Source organism: Scardinius erythrophthalmus, assembly GCF_964197995.2.
Source record: "Scardinius erythrophthalmus genome assembly, chromosome: 9".
Lineage (NCBI taxonomy): Eukaryota > Metazoa > Chordata > Actinopteri > Cypriniformes > Leuciscidae > Scardinius > Scardinius erythrophthalmus.
This window is the reverse complement of record NC_138229.1, coordinates 19,268,718-19,288,242: the sequence shown is the minus strand read 5'-3', so window position 1 is coordinate 19,288,242 and position 19,525 is coordinate 19,268,718. Positions and strand designations below refer to the sequence as shown.

Below are 19,525 nucleotides of genomic sequence, written 5' to 3'. Positions count from 1 at the left end.
AAACATGTTTAAAATGACCCTGTTTGGGGTAATACTATGTTTATCATTTTTATTCTGATACTGTAAACCTGATTATATTATTTTAGCCTATATTTACATTCATGTTTTTGCCAAAATGTGATAAATAGTTGATCTTTTCCATATTACAGAGCTAAGAAAATGAAGGAGCGAAGTTCTGAATTGGGCATTTTGTTTAATGGAATTTCTTTGTAAAGACACAGTGGACACTGCAGTATTCAGGTAGATGGGCTGTTTCTGTTCAGGTGCCAAAGTGTTTCTGTCCAATTTTTCTCAGCAAGAACAATCAGAGGAAATCAGAGGATGCATTGCTGATGATACAGTATGCCTGTTATTCCTAAACTCCCCTTTCTCTGTTAGTGTTGAGCATGGAATCCAGCAAAGTGTGTGAGGGGTGAAGTGTGATTGTACATGACGTGCATGTAATACTGGTGCGGGCTGAGCTCGAGGCTGAGATATGGATGGGATAATACTGCTGCTGGAGAAGAAGGCCTGTCACAGTCACTCTTAGTTGATGCCTGACTCATATATACACACACAAACACACACACACACACACACACACACACTTAAACACTTTCACAAGTGCAGCAGGGGGAAGCGAGCATTTATCAGTGGAAGCTGTGATGACGCTCTGCCACATTATTCCACATTTTCAGACTGGAGAGTCGCTTCTTGGATGGCTTTGTCAGCTTCTTGTTATCTGCCTTGGTTGAGGAAATTATTCTCCATTCTTTTCCTTCATTCTTTTGTCTTTACTTAGGAGATACTTTATTTTATTGCTTCAAAGTGATTGAGTGAGGATTTAGAACACAAATACCTTTGCATATACACGTTCACGGTGTCGGTGAATGTCATTTTCAGAGCAGTGTACAAGACACAGGAGTGGACAGTGTCTAGCTTCCCCTGAGTTTATTTTAATTTGTGACCCTGGATCACAAAACCAGTCACAAGTCACACGGGTATATTTGAGGCAATAGCCAACAATACATTGTATGGGTCAAAATTATAATTATTTTTCTTTTATGCCAAAAATCATTAGGATATTAAGTAAAGATCATGTTCCATGAAGATATTTTGTAAATTCCCTACCGTAAATATAAAAAACATTTATTTTTGTGAGTGAATGCAGCACAATCGCGAACATAAATGGACAACTTTAAAGGTGATTTTCTCAGTGTTTCGATTTTTTTGCAGATTTTCAAATAGTTGTATCTCGGCCAAATATTGTCCTTCCTAACAAACCATACATCAATGGAAAGCTTATTTATTCAGCTTTGAGATAATGTTCTCAATTTAAAAAAATTGACCCATGTGACTGGTTTTGTCATTCAGGGTCACATTTGACATGCTCAATCATGCGCGTTCTTGTGTAGCAGTAGCCTTGCTTACCAGATTATGTCTAGTAAGCTACTTTAATCACATATTCTGAGTAAAACTGTTTTTTAACTCTTCATTGTGAAGTGAGTGCTATACAAATTCATGTGAACTGAATTTAAGGTGTTTATCTTCAGGTTTATACATTTATACAAGTTTATACAACATTAATAGTGGGTAAACAAAAAAATGTTTTTAAACGTTTATTATATATTCCATATAATATTTAAATTATGATTTCATTTTTAAGAATGGAATATGTACTATATGATATAATATATTAAATTAGTGGTTGTGACCACCTGCCCTGAAAAAGATCCAAGAGGAAACACTGGTGTATCGCGTTATCAACTGCTAAATTCAAATCTGCGGTCACGTTTTGGCTGGCGCTGAGCCAGAGAAAGCATTTAGTGTTTTCAGCCATATACTGTTAATTTTGTGTTTCTGACAATTAAATACAGATAAGTACCAGCAAAAAAAACAGCAGTATACAAAGTGCATGACCGCCCTGCCCATAAATGCTGTTTTTTATGCTCTTTCTTCTAACGGCAGCTTCAGTGATGCAATGACTTTATTATAAATAAGCGATTGGCTCTTTTATTTCGAAGGCATGATTTTTTCGCCATATTGTGCGTTGCACTTTCTCCCATTCATTATTAGTATTAGTGCGCCGTATTATATCTAAAGTCTTTGCTCTTCCTCACTCAAACAAGTCTACTTTATGCGATTTATGAGTACATTAGCAGGTAGTTGCTGAATCGTTTCTTGTTTTTGTTTCACTGACATGTCTTTTAGGTGTTAAGGACTAGTACGAGGAAAATACTTAAGTCCTGTTACAGACACTCTAAGATTTTTACTTTTATTAAGAGTCATTTTCTGCATATTTTTTCTGTCATTGAATGTCATGCTACACTCAAAATTACATCATATTTTGGAAGTATACGAGTTCCTTTTCATGTGCACTGACACTGATTATATTATATACAAAAAAAGCACATCAAATTCAATAAAAGTATGTGCACTATATTTCAAGTCTTCTAAGGCCATGGAATATAGCTTTGACCAAAATTATATATGGTGTGACATCAGTGACCAACATGCCTAACAACGTACATCTCCCATTATTCATTGTGCGTATATTCTGCAGCTTTTAGTTTAGTCTGCACACAGTATTTATCATAGGATTGCCATCAGTGTATAATGGCTTTGTGCAATAGAAGTCAACTCACTTATGCATTTAGATTTATGCATTGTGTTCAACCTTTTACCCCCAGACTGTGATAATCTGCAGATCATCGCCATAACCCTAAAACTCTCTTGTGTCCAGCTGGAGATAGTTGCTGCAGTCATTACATAAAAACTCTGTCACTGTTACTTTATGTATGTCATTTTACTATGCTATACACAAGGCAGCAAAAAAAAGCCTCCAGAATTGTGTGAGAGTGGTTATCGGACAAAGTTTCACCCTGGGACCCATAGTTTGGCTAGCACTTGACCTTTCTTCTCATATGGCTGCCTGTGTACTTTTTTAGCCAGACGGCTTGTGTTAATTGCCTCTCATGGGGCAAAACGACAGCAAGCGCTCTCTTTTCCCTCTTGAGCTCTCTCTTTTTCCTCTCAGGTCTCATCTGGGAAGAATTAGACCGCATTAAACACTTTGGCAGCTTTAGATATCGGAATGAAACCCAGAGATTCCTGTCCAGGCCGGATTGCTTCTTTTTGTGGTCTTAAATATCAGTCAGGATTATGCTGATTAGCCAAGCGTATACGACTCTGTCCTTGAAAAAGATCCAACATTAGGGGATGTTAAGGGCACTCAATGCGCATGTGGATACTTGCGATTATGGATGTAGAGTATAATTCATTATGATGTTTCTGTATGGCTGAAAGACCATTCGCCTGAGGAAATGGAGGTGGGTTAATTCTGTCAGTTTGTCATCTGAAACAACCCTGTCAGGGTGTTTAAGAACATGAGCGTGCAGAGAGCGTCCTGTCATTGTAGGAGAGACGAGTCGGCGGGCTCGAAATTGATTTTTCTGCTGTCGTATCATTCACCTTGTCCTCTGAGCTCAGGGTCAGAGAGTGGCCGACACAATACAAATGCTTTCAGTGACAGGAGGTCAAGGTTTAAACGCTTTAACACACATATTATCACCTTTCGCACACAGTGATATGCACTAGTTTACACAACCAAATCGCCACATAAGAGAGAACTATGTGTGATATTTTAATGAGAGTAGCAATAACAGTAATCCTACTGAGGCTGAATTTTGCTAGCATAATGTTAACATGATGCATCTCATATTTAGTAAGCAAATCATATTATTTGTGCATTAGTAAGTCATCATGTACTTATTCGGGAAGCTAAAAGCATTACACATTTTTCTGCAGGTATGTATTTACTCCAACTAACAGCAGTAATTAAGTAAAACTGTTGAAATATGTTAAAATAATAATCTGTTGGTATCATTAGGGTTTTATTACTGTTAATTATCAAATTCCAACACCATCACATAAAGTGTTTTATCAGAAGCATCTGTTCCTCTTCCTTTAGAAGAGTTACAGTAAATCCAGAGTTGATTGGCTCTCACGTTTTGAAGGTTTTCCTAACAGGCTCTATATGATGTCTGTGATACATAACCTTGTAAGGAATGAAGTCTGTAAGCGCTCAGGCTGGCAGGCCAGAGGAGAGACAGTGACTTGAGCAGTGCCTGTATGTGTGGGTGTGTTTACACTGCGCATCAGCAGGAGTGCTAGCTCAGCCCATTTCTTCTCTTTACATTTACATTTACATTTTAGTCATTTAGCTGACACTTTCCATTAGTATAGATGAGGAATTAGTAAGGGAATTATAGGACATTGGGGCAGGTTTCCTGTGTCTTCCTCAAGTGGGCACTTGATGGCTGCAATCTCATAATAAAATGTTATTTTAAACATGTTTTTTTTTACTGATCATTTATTTAATTACAATGCCTCTGGTTGGTTCATTGCTACCAGTGGAAAATTAAGAGGATGTTGCTGTCTATGTGATACTGCAGTGATATGGGCAATAATTTATTCCTGAAAATGACAGAGAAACTACTGAATTAAAAATACAAAGTGATGTGTTAAAATCAAGGGGTCAAAGGTTTGACTTGCATTGGCCCATTAGCCCCTGCTGGAAAATGCCGTGACTACACCATTATGCTGCTGAAAAGCATTTTGTCTATTAATGACTATTCAAAAATGATTTTGCCAGCAACATATAAGTGCAAATATTTCATAAAATTATATCCACTACCAAAAGTTGTACTTTTTTATTCAGGTGGGCTGCATTACATTGATCAAAAGTGACATTTAAAAGCATTTTTGAAAGGTCAACAAATGATTTCTATTTCAGATAAATAGTTTTTTAACCTTCTATTCGTCAAAGAATCCTAAAAACAATGTATATCTCTTTCCACAAAGGTATTAAATATGAATGCATCCTTGGTGAGCGTAAGAGACTTCTCTCAAAAACATAAAAAAATCGAACTGACCCCAAACATTTGAAACGTAATGCGTTTCATAAGATCTGTTTATAGGTTAATGGCAAAACAAAAACAAACTAGATGTAGACATTTCTCCCCATCTTTTGCTTTTTACGCCACAGCTCAAGCACTAGCAGGATAGTCGCTAGCAAGGGGCTTGGGGCTGAGTTATGATGTCATGTTCTTGTGGCTTCAGAGTCGCATGTAATTTATGACTCAAGTGATTGGCTCAAAATAATGTGTGCTTATGAGCGAAGGTAGCATTGAGCAGTTTGCATACCTCTGATGGACACTTTTTCCAAGTGATAATCACTGCAGAGTCAAATGATGTTCAGCTCGACCTCTCTAGATGTCTAATGAGGAGGAGCTAGACATAAACTCCACCCATTTGTTCTGCAGAGAGCAGCCTCTCCCTTTTTCTGGCTTTGAGATGTTTTCTGCTTTCTCCAGGTATTATAGGTGACCAATTAGGATCATCATCCCGTGCTGCTACTGTAACCTCCCGCCAGTTTCATAACCCCGGTTTCATGCTAAATGCTATTCTGTACACTAATTATGTGAGGAACACTATGACCGTTCTTACAGTGTATCAACAGTCTGTCTTTCCCAGTTATTGTAGTGTCATCATCAGTTTGGACGCTATTAATTGTCAAACACTCCTGTGAACATCTGTTTTGGTATAACAACAAACGCCAAAGATAATGACAGAATCAGCTGCAGTCTCGCTGGTAATTATACAAAAACAATCTCGGTTTACAACAGTGCAGCTTTACTGATCCCTTGTATCACTACAAACCCAGGTGGACCATGAAAAGAGAGTTGATTAGAGAGGGAGGGGGTGAAATTAGAAGAGAGGGTGACAGAAATCTCTAGAGCTGGAGCAGCATCTGATCTCCAGGCTGTTATCTCAGCAACACACACTGCAGCTCGAGAGCAGAAGTTTGTCCTGATCTCACTAGCTTGACTTCTTGAGTTGAAACGAACCATTTGTTTTGGCTGCAGAGTCGTGTGTGAACCTCTGCGTGGATGGAGGGAGAGCGTATGTATGTGAATAAATGAAGCCGCGCGAGACCGAGATTAAGTCGGTTGAATTAATTGTGTGTACGTGCACTCTTTGATACTGTTGTTTGCGGAGGTGAATTCTGCTATTCAAACATATGCGTGTAACTGGTTGTTAAAGAAGCAAACAAGAATGGGCACCTTGGCAGAGAAAATGTGATAGATTGTTACTACACAACACCATTTTATCTTTAGATTTAAAAGGTAATTCAAGTGGGGAATTTATGAAAGTCAATTTCTGCATCATCATAAAAAAAAAAAAAAACATTACTGTTGTGGATCTTGAGACAAAACAATGGCACTGACATATTGAGATATGTAAGTGCAAGTTACTTTCAGTTAAAACAGCTCAAACATGCCTTGTCTGAAACCCATTAAATATTTTTCATATGTGGAGGAAATGAGCTTCATATGAACTTGTCTGAACTCCTGTAAGTGAGTGTTAAGAGCTGGTTTCATAACCTGTGTTTTTTTAGCATGACTGGTATCATAAACATGAATAATGTACAAAAGATAATGATGCTTTTATATTGTATCTTGACTGTTTGTTTTTAACCCTCATGTCTCACATCACTAAGACCCCATTTCAGGTCATTTAATAGCTTGAAAAATATTTAACATTGAGATTAAGTGTCATCACGTTGATAGTTCATTCCTTTCTCTCTTTAATGAGAATTCATTATAAACAATAACATGATAAAAAGGTCTATGAAAAATTTGACTTATGTTTGGGGTCAGATACAAAACATGAATAAATGCATGAACGTGAAGGAAGCTTTAGCTTTTAAGGAGTTGGGCTTGTGTGTGCGTATTTTTTAGTTGATACCCTTTTTGGGTTATCTTGTTTATGTTGTATGGTATTTTATGTATGTATGTTGATTGTACAGCACTTTGGTCTGCATGGGCAGTTGTAAAGTGCTTTATTAATATGAATGAATGAATGAATGAACATGCAAAAAATCTTTTTTTTTTTTTTGACCCAAACAGAAACATAATTTTAATCATTTTTTATTATTATTATTATTTATCTAAATTAACATTATTATATAATGTATTTATTATAAATTATTATTTATTTTACATGTACGTTTTATATTTAGGACATAAAAACAGAAGAAGAAAGAAAAAAAAGTCCCTCTCAAAACAAACTGATGGTTAATACAATGGCGAAATATGACAAATCAACGCTATGCTTTTTGACAAAAAAGAGAAGTCACTGAATGTATGGGAAGAGAAAAACCAAAGAGTAGGAGAAAGAGGAAGTGAAATCAGACAAGACATTAACAGCTGGTCTCTGTCTCACAATAGCCTGCCCCCTTGTGGTTATTTTGAAGAAAACAAAATAAGAAAAATATATGCCTTGCTCACAAGGACTCTCTCACTGTTTATCTCACAACACACACCTCCATCAGCAGCTTCATGCAGCCATTGTTTAGGGATTTCATGTTTAGCCTGGGTTGTGTGGGGTGTTTCTCTCTTTGAAGTGAAGTGCTGGAGGAAATGAGTCAGTGTTCAGCACTGTGTCAATGTCTACAGATGGCACACTGATATAATAGGATGCTTCCATAAGTATGTTAATAAGTGAATATTTAATCATACTCTATCAGAAGCTTTTTAAGGATTATAAATAAAATAAAAATGAATGCAGTGAGTATTTTACCATGATGGCCCCTGCTGGTCATATAATGTTGTGAAAAGATAGAAACATGCATATTTTACACCAATGTGTTAATAATGAACTAATATTATATAAATGTATTATTTTAAATTTCATTTCATATGTTATATATTACTTGTTTTAGGGATATAATTATCTTATATTGAAATGTTCTTCTGTTGTTTTATGCCTATACTGTCATAAGTCATTACTGTATTTGTATTTATCTGTGAGACTATTGTTAGAATAAGTCAGAATATTGCATGTCTACCAGTAAAGTGCACATGGCAGAGGTCTGTCCCAGAACTCAGCGATGATCAATTAGCTCACACTGCTGTACATTGGAAACATCCAGAATTTGAATCTGTTGCTGGATCGTAGACCCGTATCTATGTGGCAGCTGAGCTTGACCTGAAATGGTTTACAAGACAAATCTTATGCAAATCCATGGTTTGTGAAAGCACTTTTTTACTGCCAGATTCAAGGTTCTGGCAAAGGCAAAAGATTAGCTCACAGAGTCATGTTGGAAGCGTGGTCTGTTCTGAGTCTTATCTCTTATTGCCCATGACTCCAGCAAAACATTCCTGGCCTCTTTAATGTGCTTAGCTGTGTGTGTTGGAGAAAACTTAAAAACCACCAGCATAACAGTGGGTGGCATTGACTTTTCATTCAAGTAACGGCAAGTTACTGCAAGATATGCATTCACAATATGTAAGATATTTACACGGAGATCCACGACACTGGTTTTACGTTCAGAAGATTTGCTTTAGTCACATTAGCAATCAGGATTCTCTGGTTTAGACAATATTATCTTGCTGTACCTACTTTGAATTACTAATGCACACACTTACAGTACCGTTCAAAAGTATCGGGTCAGATTTTAGTTTTTTTTTTAAAGAAATCCATTCTTTTATTCATTAGAAATGTATTAAATTGATCAAAAGCGACCGTAAATAATTTACATTGTTAACATTATATTTCAAAAATGCAGTTGTTGTTTTTTTTTACTTTCTATTCATCAAAGAATCCTATAAAAGTATCACTGTTTCCACAGATATATAACACCACACCTGTTTTCAGCAATAATAATAAGAAATGAGCACCAAATTAGCATATTATTATGATTTCTCAAGGATCATGTGACAGTGAAATCTGGAGTAATGATGCTGAAAATTCAGTTTTGCCATCACAAGATTACACTTTTAAATATATTCAAAATCCGTTATTTTAAATTGTAATAATATTTCACATTATTACTGTTTTACTGTATTCCATGAACTTACCGACCCCAAACTTTTGGACAGTAGTGAATTTTTTGGAGACTTTGGTAGTATGTATCCTGACTCTTAATATAAAACCCTGTTTTTTCTTGCAAGGGCTTCAAAATGCCTTATACTGTAGCTGTTTCCATCCTTAACCCAACCATTTACATCCTTTTTTTTAAGTTTATATTGCATCTGTTTTTCTAAGTTGTAAAGCATCTGCGAAATGAATGTGTAATTTTCTGTCTACAGTATCATCATGTATCACCACCTACAAGAAGACTCCTCCACCGGTACCTCCCCGCACCTCCACCAAGCCCTTCATCTCCATCACGGCCCAGAGCAGCACGGAGTCTGCGCAGGACGCTTACATGGACGGTCCCGGTACGCGGGGTGAGCCCGTCCTCCACTCCGGCCTGAGCAATTCCACCGAGAGCATTGACAGCATGAAAGCGCTGACGGCCGCCATCGAGGCGGCCAACGCTCAGGTCCACGGCCCTGTCAGTCAGCACGTCAGCAACAGCACTATCACCATCAGCACCACCCCTTCCTCTCCGCTGCCCATGCCTGTTCCTGTTCCCATACCAGTCCTGGAAGACATCCGCAGGGATGTGCTCAGGAAGAGCAGGTGCCTCTCCATTGGCATCCAGGTGAGTGAGAACATTTTCATCATTGTTTTCATAGTTTGATTTGTCCTGTTGGCTATTAGAACATCATTTTAGTAGATGATTCTTCAAATGAGTGTGGAGGTGGCTAGTTTACTGTGTAATGCGTTTAAACAGGTGGATGGGCCTGAGGACCAGGAACTAGAGGACCAGTCCAAGTTCCAGTCAGTGGGGATTCAGGTTGAAGAAGAGCATGGGTAAGTCTATGGCCGCATTTACACTGCAGGTATAGATGCCCAATTCTGATTTGTTGGCTATATCTGATCTTCTTTTAAAAGTGACCCATATCTGATATCTGCATTTACACTATACGCTTGGCGAAACAACATTTACATTTATTCATTTAGCAGACGCTTTTATCCAAAGCGACTTACAAATGAGAACAATAGAAGCATTTAAACTAACAAAAGGACAACAACATGCAAGTGCTATGACCCATCCCAGTTTAATCTAGTGCAGTACCTGTATTTTATTTTATTTTTAATAATAGATATAGAATATAAGATAAAGAGTTAGTATTAATGGATCAAGTGTTGCCGAAAAAGATGCATCTTCAGCCGTTTCTTGAGAATGGACACGTACTCAGCCACTCTGGTTGAGTTGGGCAGATCATTCCACCAGCATGGAACAGACCAGGAAAAAGTCTGAGAAAGAGATTTAGTGCCTCTTTGAGATGGCACCTCAAGATGGCGTTCACTTGCAGAGCGCAAGCTTCTGGATGGCATGTAAGTCTGAAGTAATGAGTTTATGTAAAGGGAGCAGAGCCAGTGGTTGTTCTTTAGGCAAAAGTCAATGACTTGAATTTGATACGAGCAGCAACTGGCAACAAGTGCAATTTTGTGAGGAGAGGAGTGACGTGTGCTCTCTTCAGCTTGTTAAAGGCCACTCTAGATGCAGCATTCTGGATCAGTTGCAGAGGTTTGACAGTGCAAGCTGGAAGACCTGCCTGGAGAGCATTACAATAGTCCAGTCTGGATAGAACAAGTGCTTGGACAAGGAGTTGTGTAGCATGCTCTGATAGGAAGGGCCTGATCCTCCTAATGTTGTACGAGGCAAATCTGCTGGACCGGGCAGTTCTAGCAATGTGCTCTGTAAAGTTCAATTGATCATCAATCCCAACTCCAAGGTTCCTGGCTGACCTTGATGGAGTTATTGATGATGAACCTAGCTGAATGTAGAAGTTGTGGTGTAGTGTTGGGTTGACCGGGACCACGAGCAACTCTGTCTTCGCAAGATTTAGTTGAAGGTGGTGGTCCTTCATCCAGCCAGAAATGTCTGTCATGCAGGCTGAGATGTGAACAGCTACGTGAGGCTGGAATGAGAGGTAGAGTTGTGTGTCATCAGCGTAGCAGTGATAGGAAAAGCCATGTTTCTGAATCATAGATCCTAGTGATGTCATGTAAATGGAGAATAGAAGTGGTCCGAGCACTGAGCCCTAAGGCACCCCAGTAGCTAGATGTTGGGTCTTAGACACCTCACCCCTGCCCGACACCCTAATGTTGGGCTGTATCATTGTAGTTATGGGTAATAAAGCATAAGTTCCACTTACCTTTTCATTATTATCTGTTCTTTGTGTCCTCTAGTGCTCCATTTCCTCTAAGATAATTTACTGGTTCTAAAATATGTATTTTATCAAATGGCTTCAATCTAAAGATTAGTGGAGTGGTGAATATTGTTGCATTCTGAAAAGTATTGTTTATCCCCTTCAGCTGTTATACCGCACACTGCATATGGTGAGAGAGTGCATTAAAATGAAGGATTAAGAAACTCTGTATTAGGGAGACACTTTCACTTTATTAAACGTATTGAGCAGGGACAGGATTATCCCAGAGCGCTAAAGCTGGCACACCGTGGCTCTTCTCAAAACTGCCTAGCTAGACTGTATTTTTAGGCACCATAGACGTGCTCCTGAATGATGTCAGAAATTGTAAACAACCGATTATGCTGCATCCTAAAAGACCTAATTTTTGCCTAAATTTGAAGTGCCACTACACGTTTCTTTTGATAAGGCAGTACAACAATTCATTGTGACAAGCTCAGCAAAACAATTTCATTAATTATGGTGGATCAAAGCTAAAGGAGAGTGTAAATGTTTGTCATTACTGAAAAGTGTTGACAGGAAACCAGCTTTAAAAGATTCATTTCATCCAATTTTCATGTTTGCTAAATCATTTTATTAAATTATCACTAGCTGTGTGCTTTATATCAGTGTCTTTTGTAAATCACTTGAGTGGTGTTATTTGTCTCCTAAATAAATAGCTGTTAATGATGTTTGTGCCTGCAAACAGCATCTCAAACCAGTTACTAATGTGGTACAAATGGTATCTACGTAAACAGTAGCTCATGTAGGTAGCTCATGTTTTAGCTAAAAAGTATGTTTTTTTTGTGTTGTTGTTTTTTTTTACAAAAACAAATATCATGAATTAATATTTATTAAATATCATTAGGGTTTTGGGGAGTCACACCAAGTGGAATTTTACATCTGAGAGACATGTTGACCTTGACATATAGTCACGAGGGTCTGCAGGGGTCATTTCACATTATTTATAGTTTTTTTCTGCATGTTGGTTGCACCACATGACTTCTCAATAATAAACAACAATAATAAATCTTAATAAACAGTGTAGTTTTTCTTAAAATATTTTTTCTAAGAAACTTTTGTGCTAATAAAATCAATATAATAAAAGGATGCCAAACTACTCAGTTTTATTTTTTAAATTTGATCTTCATTATGATACTTGGACAGTTGTATCACCCTGACATTTTTGACATGCCCCCCTAACAATTACCAAAACTAATATTATTACAGAAATTAAATTCATTTTCATCATAGAAGTGTTTGTAGTAGTTACTGTATGTACCGGTATGAATTTCTTTCTTTCTTTTTTTCTTTCTCTTTCTTTCTTTCTTTCTTTCTTTCTTTCTTCCTTCCTTCCTTCCTTCCTTCCTTCCTTCCTTCCTTCCTTCCTTCCTTCCTTCCTTCCTTCCTTCCTTCCTTCCTTCCTTCCTTCCTTTCTTTCTTTCTTTCTTTCTTTCTTTCTTTCTTTCTTTCTTTCTTTCTTTCTTTCTTTCTTTCTTTCTTTATTTCTTTATTTCTTTCTTTCCTTCCTTCCTTCTTTCCTTCTCTCCTTCTTTCTTTCTTTGCCTGTGCCTCAGTCACCGGCGGTTCACCCGCTCTAACAGTGTGACGGCAGCAGTGCAGGCTGATCTGGACACTCCGGACTACACACCGGCTGACTCCCCTGTCACGGAGTTCCCCTCTTCGGGCTGCTTGTCACGGCAGTACTCGCGTGATGCCGCCACCTCCACCGTCAGCATCCAGGGCTCAGGGAATCACTACCATGCCTGCACCTCAGACGACTATGATGATGTTGGGTTTGATCCCTCCATCCTGCCTCCACCTGACCCCTGGATTGATAGCGTAACAGAAGATTCCCTGGAAATCGTTGGCCGCTCGGTGTGCCAGCGTGACGGCCGCTGGTTCCTCAAGCTGCTGCTAGCGGAGACGGAGCGCATGGAGGGCTGGTGCAGGCAGATGGAGCAGGATGAGAAAGAAAATAAGCTACCTGATGACAGTGAGTAATAGAGTCTCATATAAATCTCTTCTAGTAGGTCCCATCTTTAAAAAAAGTAGTTAGTTTTGTGTGCTCTGTGCATTGTTTCGGTGCTCAGTGGGCATGTTTGCACTAATTATAATGCCATTGACTTTTAATTTGAATACAGCTAAATTAAATATGGCTTGCAGGTGATTAAAGACGCAGATTTTTTTTTGCTGAAACACGACATGCAAAAGTGCAACAACTGTTTATTGAGATCACCCCTTCTGCACTGAAGTCGTCTGCCCCCTGCTGAACATTCTGGTCCTCACACTGTTTGCCTGAAATCAGGCACTGTTTTAAGAAATGCTGACATCGCCTGAAACTTTAGTCTCTCCTAATTATAATCATAATAGAGCTCTTTTCTTTCAAGCCTGTCAAGTTTCAGAATATGCAGAATCCTTTGTTTCTAGTGTTGGTATGTATGTATTTGATGCTCACCTATTCGTGTGTGTGTGTGTGTGTGTGTGTGTGTGTGTGTGTGTGTCGTTCAGTTCTGGGGAAGATCCGCAGTGCAGTGGGAAGTGCACAGCTGCTTATGTCCCAGAAGTTTCAGCAATTCAGGGAGCTGTGTGAGGAAAATCTGGTGAGTACTTGTAGTAATGATAATAAACATTTATTAGGCAACTTACAATACCTTTCAAAAGTTTGGGGTCAGGTTTTTTTTTCTGAGAAAAGAAATGAATACTTTTATTCAGCAAGGACACATTAAATGGATTATAAGTGACTGTAAATATATTTATAATGTTACAACGGATTTTTATTTTATATAAATGTTGTTCTTTTGACCTTTCTGTTCATCAAAGAATCCTGAATAAAATGTATCATGGTTTCCACAAAAAAAATATTAAGCAGCACAACTGTTTTCAACATTGATAGAAATGTTTCTTGTTCACCAAATCAGCATATTAGAATGATTTCTGAAGGATTATGTAACACTAATTGCTACTTAAAATTCAAAAGAATATATACAATTTTTAAATATGTGACCCTGGACCACAAAACCAGTCATATGGGCCATTTTTTTTAAATTGAGATTTATACACCATCTGAAAGCTGAATAAATAAGCTTTCAAGTAACGCCTTTAAGGTTGTCCATTTATGTTCGCGATTGTGTTGCATTCACTCACAAAAATAAATGTTTTATATATTTGCGGTAGGAAATTTACTAAATGATCTTCACTTAATACCCTAATGATTTTGGCATAAAAGAAAAATCAATAATTTTGACCCATACAATGTATGTATACAAATATACCCGTGCGACTTGGGACTGGTTTTGTGATCCAGGGTCACATATATTAAATAGAAAACAGTTGTTTTAATTTTTAATAATATTTCTCAATATTACAATTACTGTATTTTTGATCAAATAAATGCAGCTTTGGTAAACCTTAGAGACTTCTTTCAAAACATTTCAAAATCTTACCAACCCCAAACTTTTGAACAGTAGTTTTGGATCAGCTTTGGCTCTTTGGAAAGGAATGGAACTGTTTGGCACCTTTTGCGATGAGCACACCAGCTCCAGAGAAAACTAATAGTCATATATCATTTTCCCTCTTCCACTTCTGTAACTCTTGGCTCAACAGAACCCAAATGCTCACCCGCGGCCAGTGGCTCAAGATCTAGCAGGGTTCTGGGACATGCTTCAACTTTCCATCGAGAATATCAGCCTAAAGTTCGATGAGCTTCACCAGCTCAAAGCCAACAACTGGAGACCCCTCGACCCCCCCGAGAGAAAGGTACAACAAACTTGCAGAATCAGTACAGAGTCACTGACATATGAATGCAGACGTGCCAGATGCCCGATCGAAGGGCGACATTGCGTTTTTTTCCGTTCATGTGCATGATCTGTTGCTTCTGTAGTGTGGTATTATGCATTCAGGGGTGGGCGCTGGCAATAACAAACCTCCAAAATCCACAATATTATTGTGAACGGTTATAAAGTGTTGCTCTTGCCTCCCTGTGCCTCATGTCGGTCTGTTGGTCTAATGTGACTGTGAATGTTTCTCTCACTCACTCTTAATTTCCTGACATCCTCTTCATGTTTGTTTTGTTTGTTTGTTTGTTTGACAGTGAGCTGTTTTCAGAAGTCATTCCATCTGGCACGCACCATGGGGGCAGCGGCCCCCAACCTCTCACCCCCGCCGGGCCGTTCTCTTACCGCACGCAGTCGGCCGCGGAGCCGCGGCTGGCCTTAGCACTGTCTGTGTGCAGGTGTGCCATATTGCTGTCTCCGCTCGTCTTTCTCCGCCCGCCGCGGCGGCTAACTGACTGTTTGTCATCCCTGTTCAGGAGAGACGGCTGCCTCCCCCAGTGCCAAAGAAACCCCCGAAAGGCCACCCTCCCCTGGCCAGAGATCGCTCGCTGGAGAGCACCGAGAAGCAGCGTCAGGAGGCGCGCAAGCGCTTGATGGCGGCCAAGCGAGCCGCTTCTGTGCGGCAGAACTCGGCCACAGAGAGCGCAGACAGCATCGAGATCTATATCCCTGAGGCCCAGACCAGACTATGAAACTGCTAAACATGAAAACGCACTCACACATGAATTCTGCCATGAGCACAACACGTCACACAGATCTATATTTGCCTAATGCTAAGACCACTGTATATTAGGAGAGACATACACCAGCACCATGATAGCACAGTAGTTGTAATTTGACCTTTCATTATTTAAAAAATGGGATCCAACATAGACACATCATATTTCTATGACACCCAAGACTTTAGTCAGGACTTATTAACGCCTTATTTAATTTTATGAAAATGAAAGCGAAGCTGTAGGTTGTATTGTTAATCTAATTTTCACATCCCATGTTTTCCTGTTGTTTTTGTCGGCTGGAAACAGCAGTACAACCAATGAAACATCCTGAACATGCAGTGGTGGAAATGGTTGAGATTCACTGAAGGGACCTTGTTTCCAGTCAAAATGTTCCTTAAATCAAGTTTCATTTTTTCTTTGACAAGCAACACTGCATAAAATATTAATACTTGTTTTCATAGATTGTATCTTGAATTTACACTATCATTCAAATGTTTGGGATCAGTAAGATTTTTTTTATGTTGCTGAAAGAAGTCTCTTATGCTCACCAAGGCTTAATGTATTTAATAAATATATAGTAAAACCGGTAATAATGTGAAATACTATTACAATTTAAAATAACTTTTCTATTTTAATATATTCTGAATTTCAGCATCATAATTCCAGTCTTCAGTGTCACATGATCCTCCAGAAATCAGTCTTAATGTTCTGATTTGGTGCTCAAGAACCATTTCTTATTATTATCAGTGTGGAAAACAGTTGTGCTGCTTAATATTTTTGTGGGAAGAGTAACACATTTTTTTCAGGATTATTTGATGAATAGAAAGTTCATATTTATCAACATTTATTTAAAATACAAATATATTACAACATTACAAATGTATTTACTTTTGAATAATGTAATGTATCCTTGCTGAATAAAAGTATTATTTTCTTTCATAAAAAGAGCATCTTAGTGACCCCAAACTTTTTTGTCTAACAACACAGATTGTTTACACTCATTTTAAACGTGTTCATATTTAAAAGAAAAGAGAAAAAGTTCAAATAAATTAAATTATTTTATGTCTTATACAGTGTTGCTTCTCAATGTATCTTATTTCAAGAATTTCTAAATATTTGAACTGGAAAGTATGGTAAAAATACTCATTAAGAATGATTTTTTGTTGTTGTTGTTGCAGTGCTTAATTATATAACTATTGACCCTTTTTTAGATTACAGCAGCGTTTCTTTACACCTCGCATTAGTTTATCATCAATAGCTTAACTGTTCCTTTACAGCCTCGCTTTCATTCACGTCACATTAAATATGTCTACCCTGAATTAGATCCTTTGCACACACACCATTTGGAGCTCAGCCACTTATATATAATATTTTTTTTGTTTTTATGCATGTGTGGTTACAGACAGTTTGTTTGCAATCACATATACACACAGACATGTTTCCACATGCATAGCGACCTCTCTCAGAGCCATCGGCTGACCTTCGCTCTCCATGTAGATAAACGTGTGCATACACGCACATATATACTTTATCATTTAACAGCTCTACACAGATTTATGACAAATAATAAACATAAGTGGAATGGGCTGGGGGTTTGTAGTATAATCTGCCTGTACCTTTTCCCTTGAGGATTGAAGGAATTTTCTAGCAGGTTTAATGTTTTACTTCTCCGCAGTCTTTCCCATCTGTCTCCCTCTTTCACACACTGTCTTAATCTGATGATCTGAAGAGATGTGATCATAGTGAATTATGTTCCTAGCCATGTGAAGTAGGTAAACCCTCCCTCCCTCTCTCTCTCTCTCTCTCTCTGTTCATCTTACCATCTAGAAATACTGTATCCTGTTGTCTTCTAGCATTTCTGTTTTTCTCAGAAGAGTAGAACGTTTTGCAAATTTTTTTCACTTCCACCCCTGCCCTTTTTTTTTTTTTTTGTAGTTCAATTGGGAAATTATTACCACATTACAGGGTATTTTAAGCTAAAAGCAATACTCATACAAAATTCTAATGTTTCTACATTATTTTGATGTAGAGATTCTGTAAACTGATACATTGCTAATGAACAATTGCCTTCACTATTCTGTAGCCATTTCTGTTTCTTGTCATTCTGATGCTTGCTATTGTGAACGCTTGGCCACTCTTAAACAGTTCTTCTTATTTTAAAACCTCTTTAGTCATATGTGGGACATTTAGGCACATTATTATATTCTTTAGTGTATAAAATACTAATAAACCTACTAATCATTTTTCTAACATAGATTTGGGGCCTTCTGTGGATTTTTATGTAGACAAGTACAGGTACATCAATGAGACGACTGCAAAAAATGACACTAGAAAGGGAGTTCTAATAAAATGCAAGCTTTTCATCATCGTTCACAAGATTATGTCTTTCCAGTAGCAATTACAGTGACTTAATTTAATGTGTGTTTTAATACTGTGTTGGGGCACAGGGGGAAGTTTTTGTAAGCTTTGTGCTCAAAAGGGTTGTGACTCTGAGAGGACCGTGTGACTGCCTGATCGGCCATGTCGGGTGAGCTAAGCTAGCGTTAAACTCTCAGGAAAAGACAGAGATGAAGCGATTGCAGCAAATTCAGGGTCTCCAGTGGTGATGTTTTACGCGTGTATTTGTGAGCGTGTTAAATGCGCACAGGTGTGAGTCTGTTTTAAAGAATGTATGTATATGTATGGTAAATTGGTGTGTGTGAGAGCCTGTGTGTGTGTGTGTGTGTGTGTGTGTGTGTGTGAGCGTGCGTGTGCGAGTCTATAAAAGTGCTTCCTAATTTTATTGGTTAACACAATCTTTGAATTTTTCTGTTGGTTGAAGTCAAGTAGCCTCATGAACTCATGTACAATATCAAAGCCCCTTGTTCTTATTTTAGTCTATATGATGAGGATGTTCCTGTAAGCATGCAGACACAAGTTGAGTCCTATAGATATAGATAGATAGATATATATATGATTTTTACTATTATTTGTTTATTTATGTACTTATTTATTTCTTATCTAATTAGGATTTATTTTATACGGTTTTGATTCTGTTTCGTGTTCTGTCATGCCACTCTCATATTGTGAATATGTTGTACTGTATGTATAAACATTATATGTGCATACATACGATGAACAAAGAATAAATTCTTGAAACTTTATGTCTTGACATGTATTACAAAACGTAGACAAACGATATAGGCCTTTTTTTTTTTCTTTTTTTTTGGCAGCAATATTATGATGGGAAGGTGAACTAAACTTTTAGATGAATTGGCTAGGCCTAGGTTTGCAATGAATGAATTTAAAATAGTTCATTTGGCTTTTGCAGTAACAAAAATAATAAAACTTAAGTACTTATGTTTATATTGTATTTATTTTTAGCGTGACTGACTGTAATGTCGTTTTTAAGGCAATTACCTAGTTCGAACAAAAGGAGGCGCTGTAAAGAGAAATAACACTCGTTCGCTATCACCAAATAAATATAGGAACTAGGCCAATGACAAGGATTTCAGCAGGCCTACTACATGAGCAATGGAATATGGCAAGCCGTTTTAACTTTTATTCATTTCCAGGATATGAATTTTTGATATCAACAATTGAATTGTTGATATCTGTAATTATATTTTCACTAGTGAAATGTCACCATAGGCTGCCATTCAAAATCAATTGTTGATATCAACAATTGATTTCTTACTAGTAGAAATATAATTTTTGATATCAATAATTACTTTGTTACTAGTAAAAATGCAAATTACTGATATCAATAATTCAGTTGTCACTAGTTGAAATGTCTATTCTTGATATCAACAATTGAATTGCTTCTAGTAAAATTTTTCATTTTTGATATCTGAAAATGTATTTC

General features: G+C 37.7%; 1 protein-coding gene across 1 annotated transcript in view; it reads left to right on the top strand.

Moving 5' to 3' along the window:
- The window catches only part of dlgap1a (discs, large homolog-associated protein 1a), an 81,969-nt gene extending 66,307 nt beyond the window's left edge, over positions 1-15,662 (top strand). Inside the window, exons 6-11 of the mRNA XM_081373579.1 lie at positions 9,135-9,532; positions 9,665-9,744; positions 12,704-13,122; positions 13,638-13,729; positions 14,733-14,885; positions 15,439-15,662. Of these exons, the coding sequence (XP_081229705.1) occupies positions 9,135-9,532; positions 9,665-9,744; positions 12,704-13,122; positions 13,638-13,729; positions 14,733-14,885; positions 15,439-15,654 (1,358 nt within the window). The 3' untranslated portion in view covers positions 15,655-15,662. The remainder of the gene's footprint in view (positions 1-9,134; positions 9,533-9,664; positions 9,745-12,703; positions 13,123-13,637; positions 13,730-14,732; positions 14,886-15,438) is intronic.
- The last annotated feature ends 3,863 nt before the right edge of the window (positions 15,663-19,525 follow it).